We start from the raw sequence: 27,655 nt of genomic DNA, 5'->3' as shown, positions 1-27,655 counted from the left end.
CATTTTTATGACAGCATCCCCTGCCGTGGACACGTGATCAAGATCTTTGCAAAGGGGTCCTGGCTTGTGTATAAGCTGGTTTAAGGTGAGTTTCAATTAAGCTAGTCCTAACTCTCCTACCCCAAAACTATTGGGCCATAGTACGGCATGAATAGTCCAGCCCAGAATACAAAAAGGCCCACCATAAACTTAAAAGACGTAATTTACACTTTAGCCTAAACTAAATAAATGCTAATGACTCAATTGGTCTGATGGTACCTCCTTAACTACTAACTAGGGGTTGAGGGCCAAGGAGGGATTTCAGTCAAATTTAAAAGGTGTAATTTGCACTATAACCTAAACTAAATAAGGACCGATCACTTAATTGGTCTGATGGCACCTCTCTAGGTACTAGCTAGGGATTAAGAGAAAATGTTAAAACTAAAATTTTTGACACAACTTACTTANAAAAAAAAAAAAAAAAAAAAAAAAAAAAAAAAAAAAAACAAAAACAAAAACAAAAACAAAAGGACCCAAAGAAGTGAAGAACAACAAGAAGCGAAACAGCAAAAAAAGCCCACCGTAAAACCGAAGTGAGTTTGCGGTGGCCGTCTTCTTCAGCTTGTAGAGTCACTCTGATTTTATTTTATATTTTTATTTCTACATCCGGAGAATCACAGAACAGAAGCAATCAAACCGCTTTCAAAAAACTCAAAAAGCCTATCACAGCCATGACGGGTATGCATAAATCTTACTCACTTTCACTATTTTTCTTTGTCAGATAACTCTATTATTTCCTCAAATATCAATCAAAATCTTATTTTTCCGATCTGGGTTTTCTTGTTACATCTTAAATCTGCTAAATTCCATAAACTTTTTTGTTTCGTAGATAACCCAATTGCGTTCACATTAAATTTACAATTTTTGTTTGTGTAAAATATGTGAACAGACTATGCTCAGGAGCAGGAGATGGAAATTGAGGCTTTGGAAGCCATACTTATGGATGATTTCAAAGGTTTGTAATTTGTGTGATGCCCCCTTTTTCTGCCAATGAATTTGAATCATAATTTTTGTTTGTGATTATTGCTATTTTGACATGCAATATGGCTTTGTTTTGCAGAAATTCACTCTAGTGAGAGTGGCTTAAATACTTCCAACAGATGCTTCCAAATAAAAGTAATCCCCCAGGTACATACTCATCCCTTTTTTTGAAAATAAATTTTTAAAATTTTAAAGTTACAGATTGTTTTAGACTAGGAAGCACAAACACTTCATTTGGGTGCTGTACCTGTGTTATACCTGTGTTATTACCGCCACGATATATTATAATTTTTTAGAAATTGCTTGTATTGCCATGTGGTACCCACTTCCGTGTCTGTGCTTCCTAGGTTTTAGGCTTGGGTTTGTATAATGGGGGGACGTGTTAGTTAGGTTATTGTAGGAAAAGTTTTGTCCAAGTTGTTTAACTTGTGAAGCTGGACTCGAGTTTGTGTTCATGCCACATTAATAGCAAGTGGGTGTATTAAATTCTAGAAGTTTGTCATTGAACCACAATTCTTAGACTTGGGAAGTAACAAGAAATGCATGAAATTGAAATGCAAATATTTTGTCACTTCCATGTGGTGCGTGCATGTGTGCTTGTAGCCACCACTGAAGCATTTCGTGTCATTATGCAAAGCAGGGTGAGGCTTTTGTGTCAACTTTCCTAAGAATCAATTTCTATGTAGGATGTAAATGCTTGTGTTCAACCCCACAGATCAGTCAATTCATTTTATGTGATGTATGCTTAATTTTTTTCCTCTCCTTAATGTGTGGAGTTAGGAAGTTATCCTATGCACTACTTATTTGTAACATTTTTAACCCTCTCTCTCTCTCTCTCTCTCTCTCTCTCTCTAGGGGGGGGGGTGCCACTTTTTTGTCTAAAACTATATGAATTACAATTGGATATAGTTTTCGGAATTGAAATGTGGTTTCTTGGGTATAGTTTTCAGAATTGTTACAATCTGGGGGAGGGGGATAATTGCCCTTTAGACCCCCTTTCTTTTGAATTGTGTGTGTGAGATTACAATCTAAGGATACTTCCAACTTTCTTCAATTTAATATTTTTTCTTTTGCAAACAAATTTCCTTACATGTATTATGTTGCTTATGTTCAACAGGATGATGATGGAGATGAGTTGTCCACTCCAGGTTATTCTTGTTATTTTTCTTTTTTTCTTTTTCATAACTGATAAGCATATATTGCTTCTTTTTCCTAATACACCCACAAAAATACACTTTGGGAACTTTTTCTGAAACTTCTGTTGCAGTTGAGCTAGCTTTGATTTTCTCACACACAGAGAAGTATCCAGATGAACCTCCGCTTTTAAATGTAAAGAGGTTGGTATATTCTTCATGCGGATATTGCTGCACTGACAAGCAGTCTACCATTCTCCACTTTTATAAGCTTTAGCAGTTATTCTATAATAACTATAACTCAATTTTTCAACTTTGTTTTTTTGTTTTGTTAATTTCTCTTTTCAACTTTGACCTTAATTTTGATTGGCTTAGCTTTGCTCTGAACTCATTGAATGCACCTCCACTGCATACAAGCATACAACACAAAAAATCAACATTCTTAGAACTACCTTCATTTGGTGAATGCACAATTAAAGTGGCATCATATGGATTCTCAAAAAAATAAAAAAATGGCATCATATGGTTGCACCTCTACTCTGTTATATGCCTGTCCCTACTGCCATGTCTGTGTCTTGTAAATAAGTTGTAAACCATCCTTCATATTGACCTTGGTATCTATAATCTTTAACATATAAATTTTCACAATACTTATGCTACTGTGTTGCTTCTTTGTTTTCATTTCATTTTTTATAATTATCCCACTAGTAAAAAGAAATAACTATATGCCAGTAGCCATTTATCTGAATGCTGATTAACCAGATTGCCCATTTCCATGCAACCAGAATCTACAATTATATCATCTTGCCAATATATCTGATAGTCTCTCCCCTGTTTATTGCATAAATGAAAAGATGATATGAATTCACCATTGCATAGATGAAATATCAAAACTGCGTATCCTATACTATGAAATTGTTAATGGAAAAATGTAAGAACGAAAATGAGCTTTTGGGTCTTTTCAACATCATATGTGCTGAATAAGGAATGAGCCTTCAGCAAAGTTCTTGACCAACAAAGTCCTGGTTCATAGCCTTAAAAAGTAGTTTGGGGCCTTGGGGTCAGTTAAAATGTTCATGTGTGGTGTTGTATTTTAACAACTCCATTTGTGGGTTCAAGACCCATGGGATTTGTATGTAATGTGCCACTAAAAAATATTTTAACTACTGAATATGACCAATCATTCTTTTTGACTGTTGTTTTTGAATGCTGGCTTTACTTGTTATGGACCCAAATGTTTCTTGTGCATGTACTTGCTGATTATTCAATCTGCTAATGGTGCAAATTTTAACTGGGGCTTTTGGGAGCTCATCTTAATGATAGGAGTCTCTTTTAGAACTTATCCCCCTTTTACAAATTTGAGACGAGACAAATTTGTTATATAAATAGCACTCTGTTATCAATATTGCATTTTTCAGCTAGATTACTAATAAGTGGTAACTGTATGAATATGGTTCTTCAAACTGAACCCATGTGTTATGTTCTTTAGTGATGGTAGTTTTCATTTTCCAGTTTGCGAGGAATACATACTGAAGATCTTAGAATTTTGAAAGAAAATCTTGAACAAGAGGTAATTTTGGTGCAACTGAGTTCGTTTACATTCATTATGTTGTACAATTTCCTAGTAATGGAGTGCAGTTGAATATTCCATTCACCCCCTTCCCTTCCCTCCACCCCCAAACATGGCAAAAAAAAAAAACATAAAACAGCCACCTGAGATGGAAAATATCAGTTTTGTTTAAGAAATGTCATAAAATGAAAATGGTCTGATGGGCAGTCAGTCACTCTGTTAACCTAAACAAACTTAGATTGCATGTCAAATATCTCCTGAGAGCTGCAAAATAAGAAATGATGTGGTGCCCTTTTCTTACACAGACTGACGGGGCTTTTTAATTACTGAAATTTATAACAAGCTACTAATGATGTTTAATCTCTAAGATGGTTAAAATACTCAAAAAGTGATGTGAAGTTGTACAAAAAATATATAGCATATCTTGATTTGTTATTGCATTCCACAGGCATCTGAAAATCTTGGTATGGCTATGGTTTACACACTAGTTTCATCAGCTAAAGAGTGGCTTTCTGAACGATATGGTGAAGACACAAATGCTGAGGATGCTGAAGCAGAAGAGGCGACAAAAGATGATGTATGGATGTTCTATAGTTTCAAATCTTTCTTATATCTATTTTTTTTTTTCTTGGATAGGTAAATATCTATTGTTTAACTTGATAAATGTTTGCTATACTGATATGTAAATGTAGTTTCTCTTTCAAAACATTTCTTTGCAAAATATGTGATGTAGCATAGGCATGTAGAAGCAGAATCAGTCACATGATTAATATGTGATGCAACAACATAAAATCCTATCTTCACTACTTGAGTTCATTACCTAACATGATTAATATTTTACTTTGAGAGGTTGATTTTCTTGTACCCATTGTATGCTTTCTGTGTACTTGGATTCTTTTTACATCAATAAGTATTGTTAATTATTAACAAAAAAATCGTAGTTCATCCAGGAAAAGGAAACAATAAAATTATAAAAAATTTGTCACAACTAATCTCTATCAACATGCCTGTCAGATCTCTAGAGCTTGCAAACCCATTGACTGTGAAATGTTATATTGTATTTATAAATCATAAATTTGATGTGGACAATATGGAGAGAATGCAATTGGCACACTTTTGAAGATGTGGAAAGTACGAGGGGTCAGTTGTTAGCAACCTTTATTAGCTCCTTATATAAGTGGTCTCAAGCGTGGGGCTTTACAAATAATGAACCCATTATGTTATTCATAGAGTCATTATTATATTATATATTTCTTTCTATTGTAATTATTTAGGCTTCTTCGTGTCATTTAGACATGAAGTGGCCTTTTTTTAAATAATTTTTTTCTTCTATTTAAAAAAGAAATTGTGAATTCATATATTTGTTATAACTATTAAAAAAGAAGAATTATTATCTGTTTGTAATCAAGATGGTTGCTGATGTTACTTGTTGAATTTTTCATTCTTTTAAGACATATTATGCCTTTTTTTCTACTCTGGAGTTTCTTACTTCCCTTAGAATTGCTCCTTAAGTTGCTTTTCATATCTTTGTTGTTTTTTGTTGTTGTTTCTTGTGTTCACCATCATGCACACCTTGTATTTGCTGTTTTTTCTTTTTCTTCATGATTAATATGATTCTCATTACTTATATATAAAAAAAAAAGACATATTATGACTTTTAAGTTTAGACATTCAGGTGGCACACATGTCGTGATTTTTTAATAAGGTAGGTGCTGGCAGATGCAAAAAATGGTGTGGTGAAGCCCATTCCAAGTTATCTAGTGACAGGGTTAGAAAAATATGTTTAAAAGTGGGAAATGAAATGGCTTATGCTGAAGATGAGGTGTTATCATGAATAAATTAGGGCTATACTAGGATCAAAGAATCCTGTTGGCAGAACAAATACTTTTTTTTTATAGGTAAGAAAAATTTGTATTAAAAAGAAACTACTCCATCAAATACATTAAAAAGAGAGAATAATAGGGTGGGTGGCAAAGCCGTTATGGTAATATGCATAGGTTTTAGTACAACAGTGTGTCTATATGTAATATGCATGCATGTGTGTGTGTATTGAAAAAGAATATTTTAGAAAATTGGGCAAAATGGTTTAGTTGCTTGACAGAATCAAAGGACTACATAAGAAACATGACAATAAGACTGCCATAAATTTAATGAGGATGTTGAGATGTCAATTGGCAACACAAATAAATTGTGCATCAGTGAAAAGTTAAAGCCTTGGAGTCTCATTTTACTTTCTTAGAAACAAGAGGAGACATCTCGGCTAGAGGGCTTGGTCTTTTGCAGCAAGTCAGCAAGAACCATTGATAAGGCAACTAAATGAATTTCTATAATTCAAGTCGAAGACACCATAAAGTTGTTTGGAAGCCCAAAAAGAATTTGGTGGAGGCCAAAAAGAATTTTGGGTTATAAGTTTCTGAACTTCTGATGACATATTTGGGTCTACCTGCATTATCCACCTTCAAAGAGAAGGCTGTGTGGAATTCACTGCTTGAGAAAATGGAACAATGGCTGGAAAAGAATGTCTCTCTCCATGGGAGGCCGAGTGACACTAATAAAGAGCACTTTATCTAACCTCCTAACATATTTATCCCTATTTCCCATTCCCATGGGGGTTGATTGTCATATAGAGAAGTTACTGTGGGATTTTTTATGGAGTAGAATTACTGATGAGTTCAAGTACCATTTAGTTAGTTGGAGCTGTGTGTGCGAGCCCCTTCAAAATGGCGGGTTGGGTATTAGAAATTTAGTCTTGTTCATTCAGGCGTTGTTGGGGAAGTGGATCTGGAGGTATGCAACTGACAAAGGGGCTCTCTAGAGGAGGGTGGTGCAACACAAAGGTCTGTATGGGGTTAGCCTTTGGAATTTATTAAAGGGGTGGGAGGGTTTCCACCATTTCGCCTGTTTCAAGGTAGGCAATGGCTCTTCTATTAAGTTTTAACATGACTCTTGGTGTTACAGACCACCTTTACGAGATAGATTTCTGGAACTATTCAATATCACGAGAGAACAGGATGCTTTGCTGACAGATCATTTGACTAATGTTGGTGACAACTACCACTAGGATATAGGCTTTGTTATACTGGTTCTAATAAAATTTTTCGTTACAAAAAAAAAAAGCTTTGTTAGACTGGTTCATGTCTGGGAACTGAGTTTGTTGCCTCTTTCATGGATTTGCTTTATTTAGGGTTGATAAGGCAGGTTGAGTTGGATACTCTCTGTTGGAATCCTTCTCCACTGAATGTCTTTGAGGTTAAATCCTATTATAAGATGTTACATTCTACACCCCATTTGTCTTTTCCTTGGTGTTGCATGTGGAAGCCTAAAGTTTCTTCTAAGGTCTGTTTCTTCATTTGGGATAGCAGCTTTGGGGAGAATTGTTACTGTTGATAACCTTGGGAAGCATCAAATAATCATTAGACTGGTTTTGTACGTGTAAGGGGGATGGGGAGATTACTGATCACCTTCTCCTCCATTGCTCAGTTTCTTGGGGACTTTTTTTTTTTTTTGATAAGTTACAATATTATTAAACAATATTATTAAAACAAAGAATGTAGTTCTCCAACGTCCAAATACAACATAAATGTTTCTTGGGGACTTTGGAACATGGTATTATCTGTTTTTAGTTTTGAATAAGTTATGCCTAAGGGTGTTGTGGAACTTTTAGCAAGCCGGCAAGCAAGTTTGGTAGGAGGCATAGTGTGGCAATTTGGAGAATAATCCACCATTGTATCATTTGGAGCATTGGTGAGAGCAGACAGCTAAGAGTCCTGGACTATTGAGGGATATGAATATTCTCTCTGATCTGAAGCTTTTATTCCTCAATATTTTGTTTGAATGGATAAATGCTTTGAGTTTGTTGTCATTTGTTTTTTGTTTGAGATGCTTGATAGTTGTACTTCACTGCTTGATGTTGCTGTACCTATTGTACACATCCTATGTACATGGGCTTTGCCTATTTTCATTTAATTGTGATCTTTCTTACCTTAATCTTTTGCGGCCTCTCCAAAATTTTAATTAGGGTGATCTCCTTACTCCCAAAAAAAAGATGGATAGCAATGTTATCCTAGTGAGTTGGTGTTGAACATTTAAATGTAGTTTTAAATCTGTTGATCATCTGTCCATTGCTCTATTGCAAGGGAGTTGTGGTTCTTTTTATTTTATTGCATTGGAAGTGATGCCTAAGAAGGTGGTCATTTTGTAATTCAGTTGGAAAAGGTTGCTTGGAAAGCATGATAAAAGCTTTATTTGGAATGAAGCTCTCTTTGCCATAATGAACTTGTAGTGACTTTGGGTTGTCTGCTATTGATATTGTAAAAGAATTATCCTTCTTGATATTGCTCCTTATTCCGGCTGAGTGATACTTGCACCATTCATTAAGATGAAGCTTGTATACTAACGCGTAATCAAGAAAGAAAGTCATATTTTTCCTTTCTGTATGTTACATTTTTTCTTTTGGCATTAAGTTTATCATAGCTGTCAATGGTCTGTCAATACTTCATTACCAACCAGGCATTTATTCAGACCTTTGCATTGGTTGTTTGTGTTGGGTATGCTTGCCTTAAATTTTGTTATTGGAGCTGCTTCTAACTTTTGTTGTCTTCCCCCCTGCCCCCAATTTCCCCTGCACTCCCTTTCCCTCTCCTTTTCAGGTTATTATTCCACATGGAGAACCAGTTACCGTTGAAACTTTTGTGGCATGGAGAGAAAGGTTTGAAGCAGAGTTGGCACTAGAACGAGCCAAGTAAGTCCTCTTGGGAGATTTTCATTTTCTTTTTTGGACCATGGATTGTTTTCCTACCTCAGGTGTTTTCATTTATGAGAGGCATATTTCATTTTATGCGTTCCCTAAATAAATGTCCTTTGTGGCTGTGCGTAATAGATAAATGACATTTATAGATGTGGGAAGGATAAACGTACAAACTCAAGAATCTGTGTTCTTGGAAATTTCAACCTTGCTATTGATATCCTTTTCTAGTATTACCCTAGTTATTATGTATAGCATGAGTTCAACCTCTCATTTGATGTCCAATTCTTGTATCATTGCCCATCAAGTTCAAAAACATCGGTGCTGTAGTTATTATTTTTAATTTTATGACAACAAAATTGCACAAATTTTCAGGTTAATGCCCGAGTCTGCACTTACTGCACCTAAGGAAAAGAGGCTCTCAGGAAGACAGTGGTTTGAAAGTGGAAGAGGTTCTGCGGTATGTTACCTAACTTGACTATAAACCCCTCTTATCTATGGATACCTTAACGTAATATTCTCCATGCTCAGGAGTCAATAGCATTGCAGAAGAAAAGCTCATGGAGACTGCCTCTAAAAACTTGGCTTAATTTATAAATAATGAATAATTAAAGTGACCTTTTTCTCTTTCACAGAGAGGTCCAGTTGCGGTTGCTGAAGGATCTGATGTGGAAGATGAGGAAGATATTGACTTTGATGATGATGATTTCGAAGGTGATTCTCCCTCTCCATATTCATGTGTTGATGATTTGATGACCATGGCCAGATTTTTCTTTTGCAAATATGTGTGAGTTTGACAAGCCTTGTACGCTAAGTCTGACAAAGAATCCATTTTCTCTCTTTTGTTCGGCAGATGATGAAGAAGATATGCTTGAGCACTATCTGGCAGAGAAATCTGAGTCGCCCTCTCATTCATAGATGAGTGCTATCTAAACAATGCATACAGAGAACTCTTCGGCATGGATCAATTTGTATCATTTTTTGTCGTACGTATTTTTGGCTTGTTTGTCTTGCCAGGAAATTTAGTTCTAGTAATTGTGATGCCATTTAGTAAAGTAGTGAGGATGAGGTATTATTGTAATTTTAAAACATTGTACTCCATTAATGAAGCCCCAGATGGCCATGATAGATTTTGGACATATGCACGCTATCGTGCACTATGTTTATTTGAACTATACTGTGCTTTTAGGAGAGAAAAGTGAGTTAGGTTATTGGTAATCAACAATCCTTAAGTATCTAAAAATGAGATCATTCTTTCATTAGCCCCTTTAAGCTTAAGGTGTCATGTGGAGAGAGAGGAATAATCGTACTTTTAATGGAATGGAAATTTCAATTGTTGAGATGAAATTTCTTATTTTTGTGATCATGGTCTTATTGGTCTTGCACTTGGGAATTATCCAAATTAGTTTGTAGATTTTATTGGCTCTCTTTGACTGTAATTCGTATTTAATGTATTTCTTCTAAGAGAACTGTGTTCACATAGTAAATAATGTCTTTCCTATTAATAAAAGTTATTAGATTAAAGTATACTTTTGGCCTTTAAAGTTTGAAGTTATTCTCATTTAGTCCCTTTAGGTTTTAAAATTTCATTTAGCCCTTTATGTTTGATTCATTTTTATATTAGCCCTTTATGTTTTGAAAATTTTATTTTGACTCTTAATGTTTTGATTTAATTTTCTGTTTGGCCTTTGATGTTTGAAAATTTTCATTCTCATGAAAGACTAAAATAAATTGTCAGAATGAAAATTATGACACGAAAAAGGCCAAACAAAAAATTGAATCAAATATAAATGGTTAAAATGAAAATTTGAATTGTAAGGGGTTAATCTGAAAATGGAATCAGACATGAAGAGCAAAAATTTGAAATGTAAAGGGTCAAAATGAAAATAATCCCGAACTCAAAAAGCCAAGAATATAATTTAGTCAAGTTGTTATTATTATTATTAGCTTGAAAGTTTTTGTCCTGATTAATAGCTTCAATGAATGGTTTATATTCATGCATGCTTAATTTTTCTTTTTGGTGATGAAACTATTTTAATGATTGAAAACAAAGAAGAAACACAACCCCAAATAACATTACTGCACTGGAATCCCAATCTGCTACTCTATACAAAGTTCAAACCACTATAGACACCAAACAAAGAAGCCTTTCTTGCTAAGTGCTGAAGTACACTTTCAGGGATCTCCCATTTTCCATAAAGCTATATTCACCTCTGATTTATTGTTGCTGTCTCTATCACAGATTTTGGTTTTAACTTCCCATTTGATCATTTGAATCATCCTGTCTTCACTTTGAATTTGGCCTCCATGAATTTTAACATTTCTCTGGTAAATATGATAGATTGTTGCTACCCAGACAAGTTTGCACAATAAAGCCTTCAAGCTCCTTTTCAAGCTAATTAGACCCCATTTCTCCAAACTACTATAGTAATTCTAGGATTATCAATTAAACGACTCATAGCTTCTCTCTATATCCTACATATATGTTTTTAATCAATTACAAGTAAGCTATTACTATAGCATTTGCATAGTTAGCTTCAAGTTTGATTGCTAAAGAATATGAACTCCACTTTATGGTTGGGACTATTTGATTTTCCTCCCATTTTCGTCATGTATCCTGGGTTCAATATGCTTAAAATGCTTGTTTAAGGATTAAGATGAATGCGAGTTGCATTTGAAGACTTTGAGGCCATACTAGTGGCTTAGTTCCCGAAATTGTGGGCATCCTTTTTCTTCAAAATAATAGTAGTAGACTAGTAGTAAAAAGTAAACATAATTGTTTTATATATATATATATATATATGCTACAATATTCAAAAAATGCTACGATGATTACCCATGCTCTTCTAACAAGTCATTTGGAATATAGAGATTCCTCAGGCTTATAATTATGTTCTTAGAAAAAAGAAAAAAGGAGTTTACTGTTAGACTTTTGGTCTTCTCAAACTCTCTTTTGGCAAAAACTTTGCACTTTAGATTGAAGAAAATGACAAGAATTTGCTGCTGATTTTTGGAGTCAAAAAGTAAAAAAATATTGTTCACTTTTACTGTTCACAAATTACTGTTCATGACATTGTTCACTCCGAATTTTTGCCTATACAAAGGGGGTTGTCCCTTAAGTTTAGGACATAATTCTCTTCTGGAAAAAATATTCTTTCTTTTAGCAGCCTTCTTTTGAGTAAGAGAGTTCCTACTACTACTATTTCCCTACAAACCTTGTAATTAAGACTAGTTCAAGCTTTGTAACTGTTAACCTATTCTGTTGCAATCTTGTAACTACTACTATCTGCTGTAAGTGTTTTATTATACTTTCAATAACAAGTATTTTTAACTTTTAGTTTAATATACTACTTATTATATATATATATATATATAGCCTCCATAGTTACAAAGTGGCTATTTATAGGCCATGGACTTCAAACTAACTAAACTCCAATTTACAATGAGTTATGTCCGCTTATGCATGAGATAGTGGGGCCTGGTTTATGGTGACAAGTGCATTTGACATGCATGGATAAGTTCGAATGAAGCTGCTTCAGGATGTTTAAGGGACTTTTTATTTATTTATTTATTTATTTATTTTAAAGTGTTGAACATACTTAGTCCCATCCATCTCTTCCTTTGAACCATCCTTCATTGACATCAGTGTGTGTGTCTATATATATATATATGCTCAACTTCGCAAACCTTAATCGGTTAATCCAACTATCGAAGCCTTTGAAATGTTTTCTAAGACCCCCAAAACATGTTCATAATACTTCACTTTAATGCTTGTATATTGATCTTTGCCATTTCGAAAAAGTAACCCTTTAAATTAGAAGACACAAAGAGGTACGAGATGTATTATGAATTAACTTTAGGAGTTCCTAAGCTTTAGATTCCAAGGTATTGGAAGTTGGAAACCCCAATTTACTTAAATATCCTGCCGTGGACACGTGATCAAGATCTTTGCAAAGGGGTCCTGACTTGTGTATAAGCTGGCTTAAGGTAAGTTTCAATTAAGCTAGTCCCAACTCTCCTACCCCAAAACTATTGGGCCATAGTACGGTAGGAATAGTCCAACCCAGAATACAAAAAGGCCCACCATAAACTTAAAAGACGTAGTTTACACTTTAGCCTAAACTAAATAAATGCTAATGACTCAATTGGTCTGATGGTACCTCCTTAACTACTAACTAGGGGTTGAGGGCCAAGGAGGGATTTCAGTCAAATTTAAAAGGTGTAATTTGCACTATAACCTAAACTAAATAAGGACCGATCACTTAATTGGTCTGATGGCACCTCTCTAGGTACTAGCTAGGGATTAAGAGAAAATGTTAGAACTAAATTTTTTGACACAACTTACTTAGGTGATAAGTTGTGAGTAGTGAAATAAAAGTGGTGAGTTCATATGAGTTCAAAACTACCACTCACAACTTATTATATGGATAAATTGTGAAAAAATTATGGCAAAAGTTGCGATTCTAGCATCACTGGGACTAGCGAGAGATTTGGATAAAAAGCAGAGATTTTTAACTATTTAAAAATGAAAAAGAAAAAGTTTTAGTATTTTTTTAAAAAATACACAATTTCGGAATTTCCAAAAAAAAAAAAAAACAAAAACAAAAACAAAACGACCCAAAGAAGTGAAGAACAACAAGAAGCGAAACAGCAAAAAAAGCCCACCGTAAAACCGAAGTGAGTTTGGGGTGGCCGTCTTCTTCAGCTTGTAGAGTCACTCTGATTTTATTTTATATTTTTATTTCTACATCCGGAGAATCACAGAACAGAAGCAATCAAACCGCTTTCAAAAACTCAAAAAGCCTATCACAGCCATGACGGGTATGCATAAATCTTACTCACTTTCACTATTTTTCTTTGTCAGATAACTCTATTATTTCCTCAAATATCAATCAAAATCTTATTTTTCCGATCTGGGTTTTCTTGTTACATCTTAAATCTGCTAAATTCCACAAACTTTTTTGTTTCGTAGATAACCCAACTGCGTTCACATTAAATTTACAATTTTTGTTTGTGTAAAATATGTGAACAGACTATGCTCAGGAGCAGGAGATGGAAATTGAGGCTTTGGAAGCCATACTTATGGATGATTTCAAAGGTTTGTAATTTGTGTGATGCCCCCTTTTTCTGCCAATGAATTTGAATCATAATTTTTGTTTGTGAGTATTGCTATTTTGACATGCAATATGGCTTTGTTTTGCAGAAATTCACTCTAGTGAGAGTGGCTTAAATACTTCCAACAGATGCTTCCAAATAAAAGTAATCCCCCAGGTACATACTCATCCCTTTTTTTGAAAATAAATTTTTAAAATTTTAAAGTTACAGATTGTTTTAGACTAGGAGGCACAAACACTTCATTTGGGGTGCTGTACCTGTGTTATACCTGTGTTATTACCGCCATGATATATTATAATTTTTTAGAAATTGCTTGTATTGCCATGTGGTACCCACTTCCGTGTCCGTGCTTCCTAGGTTTTAGGCTTGGGTTTGTATAATGGGGGGACGTGTTAGTTAGGTTATGGTAGGAAAAGTTTGTCCAAGTTGTTTAACTTGTGAAGCTGGACTCGAGTTTGTGTTCATGCCACATTAATAGCAAGTCGGTGTATTAAATTCTAGAAGTTTGTCATTGAACCACAATTCTTAGACTTGGGAAGTAACAAGAAATGCATGAAATTGAAATGCAAATATTTTGTCACTTCGATGTGGTGCGTGCATGTGTGCTTGTAGCCACCACTGAAGCATTTCGTGTCATTATGCAAAGCAGGGTGAGGCTTTTGTGTCAACTTTCCTAAGAATCAATTTCTATGTAGGATGTAAATGCTTGTGTTCAACCCCACAGATCAATCAATTCATTTTATGTGATGTATGCTTAATTTTTTTCCTCTCATTAATGTGTGGAGTTAGGAAGTTATCCTATGCACTACTTATTTGTAACATTTTTAACCCTCTCTCTCTCTCTCTCTCTCTTTTGGGGGGGGGGGGTTTAGGAAAAAGAAGCAATATATGCTTATCAGTTATGAAAAAGAAAAAAGAAAAATAACAAGAATAACCTGGAGTGGACAACTCATCTCCATCATCATCCTGTTGAACATAAGCAACATAATACATGTAAGGAAATTTGTTTGCAATAGAAAAATATTAAATTGAAGAAAGTTGGAAGTATCCTTAGATTGTAATCTCACACACACAATTCAAAAGAAAGGGGTCTAAAGGGCAATTATCCCCTCCCCCAGATTGTAACAATTCTAAAAACTATACCCAAGAAACTACATTTCAATTCCAAAAACTATATCCAATTGTAATTCATACAGTTTTAGACAAAAAAGTGGCACCCCNCAACTTTGTTTTTTTGTTTTGTTAATTTCTCTTTTCAACTTCGACCTTATTTTTAGGACTTTGTTGGATTGGTTGTTTGCTTTGCAAAACAAATCTTTCCCTTCTCTTTTTGTTTTCCTAGATTCTTGCAATTTTTGTGTTTGATCTGTTTGGCTCCTTGTTCACTCCCTGTGTACTAGGGTGTTTCCCTTTTGATATCAATATATCTTATTACTTATCAAAAAAAAAAAAAAAAGACTTCGACCTTAATTTTGATTGGCTTAGCTTTGCTCTGAACTCATTGAACGCACCGCACCTCTACTGCATACAAGCATACAACACAAAAAATCAACATTCTTAGAACTACCTTCATTTGGTGAATGCACAATTAAAGTGGCATCATATGGATTCTCAAAAAAAAAAAAAAAAGGTGGCATCATATGGTTGCACCTCTACTCTGTTATATGCCTGTCCCTACTGCCATGTCTGTGTTCTGTAAATAAGTTGTAAACCATCCTTCATATTGACCTTGGTATCTATAATTTTTAACATATAAATTTTCACAATACTTATGCTACTGTGTTGCTTCTTTGTTTTCATTTCATTTTTTATAATTACCCCACTAGTAAAAAGAAATAACTATATGCCAGTAGCCATTTATCTGAATGCTGATTTAACCAGATTGCCCATTTCCATGCAACCAGAATCTACAATTATATCATCTTGCCAATATATCTGATTGTCTCTCCCCTGTTTATTGCATAAATGAAAAGATGATATGAATTCACCATTGCATAGATGAAATATCAAAACTGCGTATCCTATACTATGAAATTGTTAATGGAAAAATGTAAGAACGAAAATGAGCTTTTGGGTCTTTTCAACATCATATGTGCTGAATAAGGAATGAGCCTTGAGCAAAGTTCTTGACCAATAAAGTCCTGGTTCATAGCCTTAAAAAGTAGTTTGGGGCCTTGGGGTCAGTTAAAATGTTCATGTGTGGTGTTGTATTTTAACAACTCCATTTGTGGGTTCAAGACCCATGGGATTTGTATGTAATGTGCCACTAAAAAATATTTTAACTACTGAATATGACCAATCATTCTTTTTGACTGTTGTTTTTGAATGCTGGCTTTACTTACTTGTTATGGATCCAAATGTTTCTTGTGCATGTACTTGCTGATTATTCAATCTGCTAATGGTGCAAATTTTAACTGGGGCTTTTGGGAGCTCATCTAAATGATAGGAGTCTCTTTTAGAACTTATCCCCCTTTTACAAATTTGAGAGAAGACAAATTTGTTATATGAATAGCACTCTGTTATCAATATTGCCTTTTTCAGCTAGATTACTAATAAGTGGTAACTGTATGAATATGGTTCTTCAAACTGAACCCATGTGTTATGTTCTTTAGTGATGTTAGTTTTCATTTTCCAGTTTGCGAGGAATACATACAGAAGATCTTAGAATTTTGAAAGAAAATCTTGAACAAGAGGTAATTTTGGTGCAATTGAGTTCGTTTACATTCTCTATGTTGTACGATTTCCTAGTAATGGAGTGCAGTTGAATATTCCATTCACCCCCTTCCCTTCCCTCCACCCCCAAACATGGAAAAAAAAAAAAAAAAACATAAAACAGCCACCTGAGATGGAAAATATCAGTTTTGTTTAAGAAATGTCATAAAATGAAAATGGTCTGATGGGCGGTCAGTCACTCTATTAACCTAAACAAACTTAGATTGCATGTCAAATATCTCCTGAGAGCTGCAAAATAAGAAATGATGTGGTGCCCTTTTCTTACACAGACTGACGGGGCTTTTTAATTACTGAAATTCATAACAAGCTACTAATGATGTTTAATCTCTAAGATGGTTAAAATACTCAAAAAGTGATGTGAAGTTGTACAAAAAATATATAGCGTATCTTGATTTGTTATTGCATTCCACAGGCATCTGAAAATCTTGGTATGGCTATGGTTTACACACTAGTTTCATCAGCTAAAGAGTGGCTTTCTGAACGATATGGTGAAGACACAAATGCTGAGGATGCTGAAGCAGAAGAGGCGACAAAAGATGATGTATGGATGTTCTATAGTTTCAATTCTTTCTTATATCTATTGTTTTTTTTTTCTTGGATAGGTAAATATCTATTGTTTAACTTGATATATGTTTGCTATACTGATATGTAAATGTAGTTTCTCTTTCAGAACATTTCTTTGCAAAATATGCGATGTAGCATAGGCATGTAGAAGCAGAATCTGTCACATGATTAATATGTGATGCAACAACATAAAATCCTATCTTCACTACTTGAGTTCATTACCTAACATGATTAATATTTTTACTTTGAGAGGTTGATTTTCTTGTACCCATTGTATGCTTTCTGTGTACTTGGATTCTTTTTACATCAATAAGTATTGTTAATTATTAACAAAAAATCATAGTTCATCCAGGAAAAGGAAACAATAAAATTATAAAAAATTTGTCACAACTAATCTCTATCAACATGCCTGTCAGATCTCTAGAGCTTGCAAACCCATTGACTGTGAAATGTTATATTGTATTTATAAATCATAAATTTGATGTGGACAATATGGAGAGAATGCAATTGGCACACTTTTGAAGATGTGGAAAGTACGAGGGGTCAGTTGTTAGCAACCTTTATTAGCTCCTTATATAAGTGGTCTCAAGCGTGGGGCTTTACAAATAATAAACCCATTATGTTATTCATAGAGTCATTATTATATTATATATTTCTTTCTATTGTAATTATTTAGGCTTCTTCGTGTCATTTAGACATGAAGTGGCCTTTTTTTAAATAATTTTTTTCTACTATTTAAAAAAAAAATTGTAAATTCATATATTTGTTATAACTATTAAAAAAGAAGAATTATTATCTGTTTGTAATCAAGATGGTTGCTGATGTTACTTGTTGAATTTTTCATTCTTTTAAGACATATTATGCCTTTTTTTCTACTCTGGAGTTTCTTACTTCCCTTAGAATTGCTCCTTAAGTTGCTTTTCATATCTTTGTTGTTTTTTGTTGTTGTTTCTTGTGTTCACCATCATAAACACCTTGTATTTGCTGTTTTTGCTTTTTCTTCATGATTAATATGATTCTCATTACTTATTAAAAAAAAAGACATATTATGACTTTTAAGTTTAGACATTCAGGTGGCACACATGTCGTGATTTTTTAATAAGGTAGGTGCTGGCAGATGCAAAAAATGGTGTGGTGAAGCCCATTCCAAGTTATCTAGTGACAGGGTTAGAAAAATATGTTTAAAAGTGGGAAATGAAATGGCTTATGCTGAAGATGAGGTGTTATCATGAATAAATTAGGGCTATACTAGGATCAAAGAATCCTGTTGGCAGAACAAATACTTTTTTTTTTTTATAGGTAAGAAAAATTTGTATTAAAAAGAAACTACTCCATCAAATACATTAAAAAGAGAGAATAATAGGGTGGGTGGCAAAGCCGTTTCGGCAATATGCATAGGTTTTAGTACAACAGTGTGTCTATATGTAATATGCATGCATGTGTGTGTGTATTGAAAAAGAATATTTTAGAAAATTGGCCAAAATGGTTTAGTTGCTTGACAGAATCAAAGGACTACATAAGAAACATGACAATAAGACTACCATAAATTTAATGAGGATGTTGAGATGTCAATTGGCAACACAAATAAATTGTGCATCAGTGAAAAGTTAAAGCCTTGGAGTCTCATTTTACTTTCTTAGAAACAAGAGGAGACATCTAGGCTAGAGGGCTTGGTCTTTTGCAGCAAGTCAGCAAGAACCATTGATAAGGCAACTAAATGAATTTCTATAATTCAAGTCGAAGACACCATAAAGTTGTTTGGAAGCCCAAAAAGAATTTGGTGGAGGCCAAAAAGAATTTTGGGTTATAAGTTTCTAAACTTCCGATGACATATTTGGGTCTACCTGCATTATCCACCTTCAAAGAGAAGGCTGTGTGGAATTCACTGCTTGAGAAAATGGAACAATGGCTGAAAAAGAATGTCTCTCTCCATGGGAGGCCGAGTGACACTAATAAAGAGCCCTTTATCTAACCTCCTAACATATTTATCCCTATTTCCCATTCCCATGGGGGTTGATTGTCATATAGAGAAGCTACCGTGGGATTTTTTATGGAGTAGAATTACTGATGAGTTCAAGTACCATTTAGTTAGTTGGAGCTATGTGTGCGAGCCCCTTCAAAATGGCGGTTTGGATATTAGAAATTTAGTCTTGTTCATTCAGGCGTTGGGGAAGTAGATCTAGAGGCATGCAACTGACAAAGGGGCTCTCTAGAGGAGGGTGGTGCAACACAAAGGTCTGGATGGGGTTAGCCTTTGGAATTTATTAAAGGGGTGGGAGGGTTTCCACCATTTCGCCTGTTTCAAGGTAGGCAATGGCTCTTATATTAAGTTTTAACATGACCCTTGGTGTTACAGACCACCTTTACGAGATAAATTTCTGGAACTATTCAATATCACGAGAGAACAGGATGCTGTGCTGACAGATCATTTGACTAATGTTGGTGACAACTACCACTAGGATATAGGCTTTGTTATACTGGTTCTAATAAAATTTTTCGTTACTTACAAAAAAAAAAAAAAAAAGCTTTGTTAGACTGGTTCTTGTCTGGGAACTGAGTTTGTTGCCTCTTTCATGGATTTGCTTTATTTAGGGTTGATAAGGCAGGTTGAGTTGGATACTCTATGTTGGAATCCTTCTCCACTGAATGTCTTTGAGGTTAAATCCTATTATAAGATGTTACATTCTACACCCCATTTGTCTTTTCCTTGGTGTTGCATGTGGAAGCCTAAAGTTTCTTCTACGGTCTGTTTCTTCATTTGGGATAGCAGCTTTGGGGAGAATTGTTACTGTTGATAACCTTGGGAAGCATCAAATAATCATTAGACTGGTTTTGTACGTGTAAGGGGGATGGGGAGATTACTGATCACCTTCTCCTCCATTGCTCAGTTTCTTGGGGACTTTTTTTTTTTTGATAAGTTACAATATTATTAAACAATATTATTAAAACAAAGAATGTAGTTCTCCAACGTCCAAATACAACATAAATGTTTCTTGGGGACTTTGGAACATGGTATTATCTGTTTTTAGTTTTGAATAAGTTATGCCTAAGGGTGTTGTGGAACTTTTAGCAAGCTGGCAAGCAAGTTTGGTAGGAGGCATAGTGTGGCAATTTGGAGAATAATCCGCCATTGTATCATTTGGAGCATTGGTGAGAGCAGACAGCTAAGAGTCCTGGACTATTGAGGGATATGAAAATTCTGTCTCTGATCTGAAGCTTTTATTCCTCAATATTTTGTTTGAATGGATAAATGCTTTGGGTTTGTTGTCATTTGTTTTTTGTTTGAGATGCTTGATAGTTGTACTTCACTGCTTGATGTTGCTGTACCTATTGTACACATCCTATGTATATGGGCTTTGCCTATTTTCATTTAATTGTGATCTTTCTTACCTTAATCTTCCGCGGCCTCTCCAAAATTTTCATTGGGGTGATCCCCTCTCTCCCAAAAAAAAGATGGATAGCAATGTTATCCTAGTGAGTTGGTGTTGAACATTTAAATGTAGTTTTAAATCTGTTGATCATCTGTCCATTGCTCTATTGCAAGGGAGTTGTGGTTCTTTTTATTTTATTGCATTGGAAGTGATGCCTAAGAACGTGGTCATTTTGTAATTCAGTTGGAAAAGGTTGCTTGGAAAGCATGATAAAAGCTTTATTTGGAATGAAGCTCTCTTTGCCATAATGATCTTGTAGTGACTTTGGGTTGTCTGCTATTGATATTGTAAAAGAATTATCCTTCTTGATATTGCTCCTTATTCCGGCTGATTGATACTTGCACCATTCATTAAGATGAAGCTTGTATACCAACGCGTAATCAAGAAAGAAAGTCATATTTTTCCTTTCTGTATGTTACATTTTTTCTTTTGGCATTAAGTTTATCATAGCTGTCAATGGTCTGTCAATACTTCATTACCAACCAGGCATTTATTCAGACCTTTGCATTGGTTGTTTGTGTTGGGTATGCTTGCCTTAAATTTTGTTCTTGGAGCTGCTTCTAACTTTTGTTGTCTTCCCCCCTGCCCCCAATTTCCCCTGCACTCCCTTTCCCTCTCCTTTTCAGGTTATTATTCCGCATGGAGAACCAGTTACCGTTGAAACTTTTCTGGCATGGAGAGAAAGGTTTGAAGCAGAGTTGGCACTAGAACGAGCCAAGTAAGTCCTCTTGGTAGATTTTCATTTTCTTTTTTGGACCATGGATTCGTTTTCCTACCTCAGGTGTTTTCATTTATGAGAGGCATATTTCATTTTATGCGTTCCCTAAATAAATGTCCTTTGTGGCTGTGTGTAATAGATAAATGACATTTATAGATGTGGGAAGGATAAACGTACAAACTCAAGAATCTGTGTTCTTGGAAATTTCAACCTTGCTTTTGATATCCTTTCCTAGTATTACCCTAGTTATTATGTATAGCATGAGTTCAACCTCTCATTTGATGTCCAATTCTTGTATCATTGCCCATCAAGTTCAAAAACATCGGTGCTGTAGTTATTATATTTAATTTTATGACAACAAATGTGCACAAATTTTCAGGTTAATGCCCGAGTCTGCACTTACTGCACCTAAGGAAAAGAGGCTCTCAGGAAGACAGTGGTTTGAAAGTGGAAGAGGTTCTGCGGTATGTTACCTAACTTGACTATAAACCCCTCTTATCTATGGATACCTTAACGTAATATTCTCCATGCCCAGGAGTCAATAGCATTGCAGAAGAAAAGCTCATGGAGACTGCCTCTAAAAACTTGGCTTAATTTATAAATAATGAATAATTAAAGTGACCTTTTTCTCTTTCACAGAGAGGTCCAGTTGCGGTTGCTGAAGGATCTGATGTGGAAGATGAGGAAGATATTGACTTTGATGATGATGATTTCGAAGGTGATTCTCCCTCTCCATATTCATGTGTTGATGATTTGATGACCATGGCCAGATTTTTCTTTTGCAAATATGTGTGAGTTTGATAAGCCTTGTACGCTAAGTCTGACAAAGAATCCATTTTCTCTCTTTTGTTCGGCAGATGATGAAGAAGATATGCTTGAGCACTATCTGGCAGAGAAATCTGAGTCACCCTCTCATTCATAGATGAGTGCTATCTAAACAATGCATACAGAGAACTCTTCGGCATGGATCAATTTGTATCATTTTTTGTCATACGTATTTTTGGCTTGTTTGTCTTGCCAGGAAATTTAGTTCTAGTAATTGTGATGCCATTTAGTAAAGTAGTGAGGATGAGGTATTATTGTAATTTTAAAACATTGTACTCCATTAATGAAGCCCCAGATGGCCATGATAGATTTTGGACATAAGCACGCTATCGTGCACTATGTTTATTTGAACTATACTGTGCTTTTAGGAGAGAAAAGTGAGTTAGGTTATTGGTAATCAACAATCCTTAAGCATCTAAAAATGAGATCATTCTTTCATTAGCCCCCTTAAGCTTAAGGTGTCGTGGAGAGAGAGGAATAATCTTACTTTTAATGGAATGGAAATTTCAATTGTTGAGATGAAATTTCTTATTTTTGTGATCATGGTCTTATTGGTCTTGCACTTGGGAATTATCCAAATTAGTTTGTAGATTTTATTGGCTCTCTTTGACTGTAATTCGTATTTAATGTATTTCTTCTTTCCTATTAATAAAAGTTATTAGATTAAAGTATACCTTTGGCCTTTAAAGTTTGAAGTTATTCTCATTTAGTCCCTTTAGGTTTTAAAATTTCATTTAGCCCTCTATGTTTTGAAAATTTTATTTTGACTCTTAATGTTTTGATTTAATTTTCTGTTTGGCCTTTGATGTTTGAAAATTTTCATTCTCATGAAAGACTAAAATAAATTGTCAGAATGAAAATTATGAAACGAAAAAGGCCAAACAAAAAATTGAATCAAATATAAATGGTTAAAATGAAAATTTGAATTGTAAGGGGTTAATCTGAAAATGGAATCAGACATGAAGAGCAAAAATTTGAAATGTAAAGGGTCAAAATGAAAATAATCCCGAACTCAAAAAGCCAAGAATATAATTTAGTCAAGTTGTTATTATTATTATTAGCTTGAAAGTTTTTGTCCTGATCAATAGCTTCAATGAATGGTTTATATTCATGCATGCTTAATTTTTCTTTTTGGTGATGAAACTATTTTAATGATTGAAAACAAAGAAGAAACACAACCCCAAATAACATTACTGCACTGGAATCCCAATCTGCTACTCTATACAAAGTTCAAACCACTATAGACACCAAACAAAGAAGCCTTTCTTGCTAAGTGCCGAAGTACACTTTCAGGGATCTCCCATTTTCCATAAAGCTATATTCACCTCTGATTTATTGTTGCTGTCTCTATCACAGATTTTGGTTTTAACTTCCCATTTGATCATTTGAATCATCCTGTCTTCACTTTGAATTTGGCCTCCATGAATTTTAACATTTCTCTGGTAAATATGATAGATTGTTGCTACCCAGACAAGTTTGCACAATAAAGCCTTCAAGCTCCTTTTCAAGCTAATTAGACCCCATTTCTCCAAACTACTGGAGTAATTCTAGGATTATCAATTAAACAACTCATAGCTTCCCTCTATATCCTACATATATGTTTTTAATCAATTACAAGTAAGCTAATTACTATAGCATTTTCATAGTTAGCTTCAAGTTTGATTGCTAAAGAATATGAACTCCACTTTATGGTTAGGACTATTTGATTTTCCTCCCGTTTTCGTCATGTATCCTGGGTTCAATATGCTTAAAATGCTTGTTTAAGGATTAAGATGAATGCGAGTTGCATTTGAAGACTTTGAGGCCATACTAGTGGCTTAGTACCCGAAATTGTGGGCATCCTTTTTCTTTAAAATAATAGTAGTAGACTAGTAGTAAAAAGTAAACATAATTGTTTTATATATATATATATATGCTACAATATTCAAAAAATGCTACGATGATTACCCATGCTCTTCTAACAAGTCATTTGGAATATAGAGATTCCTTAAGCTTATAATTATGTTCTTGGAAAAAAGAAAAAAGGAGTTTATTGTCAGACTTTTGGTCTTCTCAAACTCTCTTTTGGCAAAGACTTGGCACTTTAGATTGAAGAAAATGACAAGAATTTGCTGCTGATTTTTGGAGTCAAAAAGTAAAAAAATATTGTTCACTTTTACTGTTCACAAATTACTGTTCATGACATTGTTCACTCCGAATTTTTGCTTATTCAAGGGGGGTTGTCCCTTAAGTTTAGGACATAATTCTCTTCTGGAAAAAATATTCTTTTTTTTAGCAGCCTTCTTTTGAGTAAGAGAGTTCCTACTACCACTATTTCCCTACAAACCTTGTAATTAGGATTAGTTCAAGTTTTGTAACTGTTAACCTGTTCTGTTGCAATCTTGTAACTACTACTATCTACTATAAGTGTTTTATTATACTTTCAATAACAAGTATTTTTAACTTTTAGTTTAATATACTACTTATTATATATATATATATATATATATAGCCTCCATAGTTACAAAGTGGCTATTTATAGGCCATGGACTTCAAACTAACTAAACTCCAATTTACAATGAGTTATGTCCGCTTATGCATGAGATAGTGGGGCCTGGTTTATGGTGACAAGTGCATTTGACATGCATGGATAAGTTCGAATGAAGCTGCTTCAGGATGTTTAAGGGACTTTTTATTTATTTATTTATTTATTTATTTTAAAGTGTTGAACATACTTAGTCCCATCCATCTCTTCCTTTGAACCATCCTTCATTGACATCAGTGTGTGTGTCTATATATATATATATGCTCAACTTCGCAAACCTTAATCGGTTAATCCAACTATCGAAGCCTTTGAAATGTTTTCTAAGACCCCCAAAACATGTTCATAATACTTCACTTTAATGCTTGTATATTGATCTTTGCCATTTCGAAAAAGTAACCCTTTAAATTAGAAGACACAAAGAGGTACGAGATGTATTATGAATTAACTTTAGGAGTTCCTAAGCTTTAGATTCCAAGGTATTGGAAGTTGGAAACCCCAATTTACTTAAATAATTTTAAGTTGGATCTCTTAAGTCCTAACTATGAACAAAAGTGGATTCTAACTAGTTCAGCTGGTAAAGAGCAGAGTGGATTCCAAGGGATTTGGTCAGCTACAAAGATAAGCTACTAGGAATCCATGTGTCTCCTTGGCTTTGTAAGAGTTGAGCCTCTTTCCCACATTTTCAGAGACTGCCTTGTCAAGCTGTCACTTTGGCCTTTTGGTGCAAACTAGGAATCCCACCTTTACATGCTAATTCCTTTTTGAATCCTTGCAAAGCTGAAACTGGCTCAAAATTCAAAACTAATACTACTACTACCACCGGGGAAAAACACAATAATTCTCTTGTGCCCTGGCAAATCATCATCTCCTTTGGTTGGGGTCTATATGGCTAATTAGGAAATTAGTTTAATATACTACTTATTATATATATATATATATATAGCCTCCATAGTTACAAAGTGGCTATTTATAGGCCATGGACTTCAAACTAACTAAACTCCAATTTACAATGAGTTATGTCCGCTTATGCATGAGATAGTGGGGCCTGGTTTATGGTGACAAGTGCATTTGACATGCATGGATAAGTTCGAATGAAGCTGCTTCAAGATGTTTAAGGGACTTTTTATTTATTTATTTATTTTAAAGTGTTGAACATACTTAGTCCCATCCATCTCTTCCTTTGAACCATCCTTCATTGACATCAGTGTGTGTGTCTATATATATATATATGCTCAACTTCGCAAACCTTAATCGGTTAATCCAACTATCGAAGCCTTTGAAATGTTTTCTAAGACCCCCAAAACATGTTCATAATACTTCACTTTAATGCTTGTATATTGATCTTTGCCATTTCGAAAAAGTAACCCTTTAAATTAGAAGACACAAAGAGGTACGAGATGTATTATGAATTAACTTTAGGAGTTCCTAAGCTTTAGATTCCAAGGTATTGGAAGTTGGAAACCCCAATTTACTTAAATAATTTTAAGTTGGATCTCTTAAGTCCTAACTATGAACAAAAGTGGATTCTAACTAGTTCAGCTGGTAAAGAGCAGAGTGGATTCCAAGGAATTTGGTCAGCTACAAAGATAAGCTACTAGGAATCCATGTGTCTCCTTGGCTTTGTAAGAGTTGAGCCTCTTTCCCACATTTTCAGAGACTGCCTTGTCAAGCTGTCACTTTGGCCTTTTGGTGCAAACTAGGAATCCCACCTTTACATGCTAATTCCTTTTTGAATCCTTGCAAAGCTGAAACTGGCTCAAAATTCAAAACTAATACTACTACTACCACCGGGGAAAAACACAATAATTCTCTTGTGCCCTGGCAAATCATCATCTCCTTTGGTTGGGGTCTATATGGCTAATTAGGAAATAGGATTAGAGTGGCCTTTCAAGTTGTTTCTTGTGTTAATAAAGCCTTGAAGTTACATTCTCTCTTAAGTAAAACTATTGACCTAAGATCCACAAAAATGATTTCTCTCAATTGGAAAACACCTTTACTAGGATAGGATACTCGATTCTGGTGAGTTAAAAACAAATTTTGATGGGCCATATCTAAAGATTTGAATGAAGCAGGCATTGGAGTGGTGGTTCAAAATTCTCAAAGAGAAATTACAGCGGCTTTGTCAGAGAGAGTCCCTATGCCATCTTTGATGATAATCCTAGAGACTCTTGCTGCAAGAAGAGTTGTCCATTGTATTCAAGAGATTGGTCATCACAGGTCTATCTTAGAGGGTGATTCAGAGTCTTCTATCAATGCTCTTTGCCATAAAAATTTGTTATAGTCTTATTTCATTCATCTTGTTAGAGACACTTTCTCTTCTATTAGCTTGTTACAGAAATTTTCTCTCTCATACACTTAGACAAAGCAACACTTTAGCTCATGCTTCAGCCAATAGAGCAAGACTTTCTTTCCCTTTATTGGTTTGGATCTTCATAGTTGTTTTGGTTTTGATTTACATTTTATTAAAGAAAAAGCCATGATGTTTTGTTTCTTTAAAAGGAAAAAAAAAAAAAGGGTTGTGCCAAGCGCAACACTCTGTGTTTGTTTTGGTTGAGGTGATTCGAGGGGAATGAAAAATGGAGAGGGGAAAATAGAAAGAATTTGGGTGAAAGAGTTGTTTGGTTGGGAGAGGAAAGACACCCAAACCCATCATTTCCTTGTCTCCACATATTTAGGAGAAAATTGGGGGCATAAATGAGAAATTACCCATTTGTCCCTCTTCTCTATCAACATTAGGGTTTTGTTTTTGTTTAAACGCACTGAAAACTATTATTGATAACAACATAACAAATCAATTACATCTTGGATAAGAGCTTGTTGAATACAACAAGAAATCTCTTCAATCCAAATTACATCATTGATAAAGCTTAGAGCTTGTCTTGCTAGAATCTGGGCGGGCTTATTGCCTAATCTACGCACATGAGAAAAGTTAACAACATCAATTTCAGAGCCTAAAACATGAATGCCTTCCACGATAACAGCAACAGAGGTGGGTGGTATCGAAATTCCCTTGAGAGCATTAGAAATGGTCAAGGAGTCTCCCTCCAACACCCCATCTCGTAGCCCCAGGTGTCTAGCCAACAACATACCTGCTTCATAGGCTTTATCTTTAACTTCAAGCACTTGCAATGGGGCTTTAATTTTTCTGCATAACGCTGCCATTAATCTACCTTGCAAGTCTCTTAGGGTTTTGTTTTGTTATTTATTTATTTATTTGTGCTTATAAAAATCATAAATTTCACTTATAACTTAAAATAACAACTTCTTCTATAGAAGAT

At 34.6% G+C, this 27,655-nt stretch overlaps 1 protein-coding gene across 2 annotated transcripts; it reads left to right on the top strand.

Annotated features, from left to right (window-relative positions):
* The first annotated feature begins 513 nt into the window (after window positions 1–513).
* On the top strand, window positions 514–22,174 carry LOC112018037 (uncharacterized). Of its 2 annotated transcripts, none has more exons than XM_065778620.1 (11): window positions 514–717; window positions 929–994; window positions 1,100–1,167; window positions 2,138–2,168; window positions 2,288–2,357; window positions 16,218–16,275; window positions 16,728–16,856; window positions 20,937–21,028; window positions 21,408–21,492; window positions 21,668–21,746; window positions 21,886–22,174. In XM_065778620.1, the coding sequence occupies exons 1-11, from the start codon at window positions 711–713 to the stop codon at window positions 21,948–21,950; spliced, it is 750 nt and encodes a 249-aa protein (XP_065634692.1). In that variant the 5' UTR covers window positions 514–710; the 3' UTR covers window positions 21,951–22,174. The 2 variants fall into 2 exon arrangements, with proteins under 2 accessions (XP_065634692.1, XP_023906315.1); XM_024050547.2 differs by lacking the exons at window positions 16,218–16,275; window positions 16,728–16,856; window positions 20,937–21,028; ... (1 more) ...; window positions 21,668–21,746; window positions 21,886–22,174 and adding exons at window positions 3,666–3,723; window positions 4,172–4,300; window positions 8,373–8,464; ... (1 more) ...; window positions 9,103–9,181; window positions 9,321–9,830 and having other exon boundaries at window positions 516–717.
* The last annotated feature ends 5,481 nt before the right edge of the window (window positions 22,175–27,655 follow it).

Source organism: Quercus suber, unplaced genomic scaffold, assembly GCF_002906115.3.
Source record: "Quercus suber isolate HL8 unplaced genomic scaffold, Cork oak 2.0 scaffold_187, whole genome shotgun sequence".
Lineage (NCBI taxonomy): Eukaryota > Viridiplantae > Streptophyta > Magnoliopsida > Fagales > Fagaceae > Quercus > Quercus suber.
Note: the sequence above shows the minus strand (reverse complement) of the source record. Positions and strands in the feature narration are given on the sequence as shown.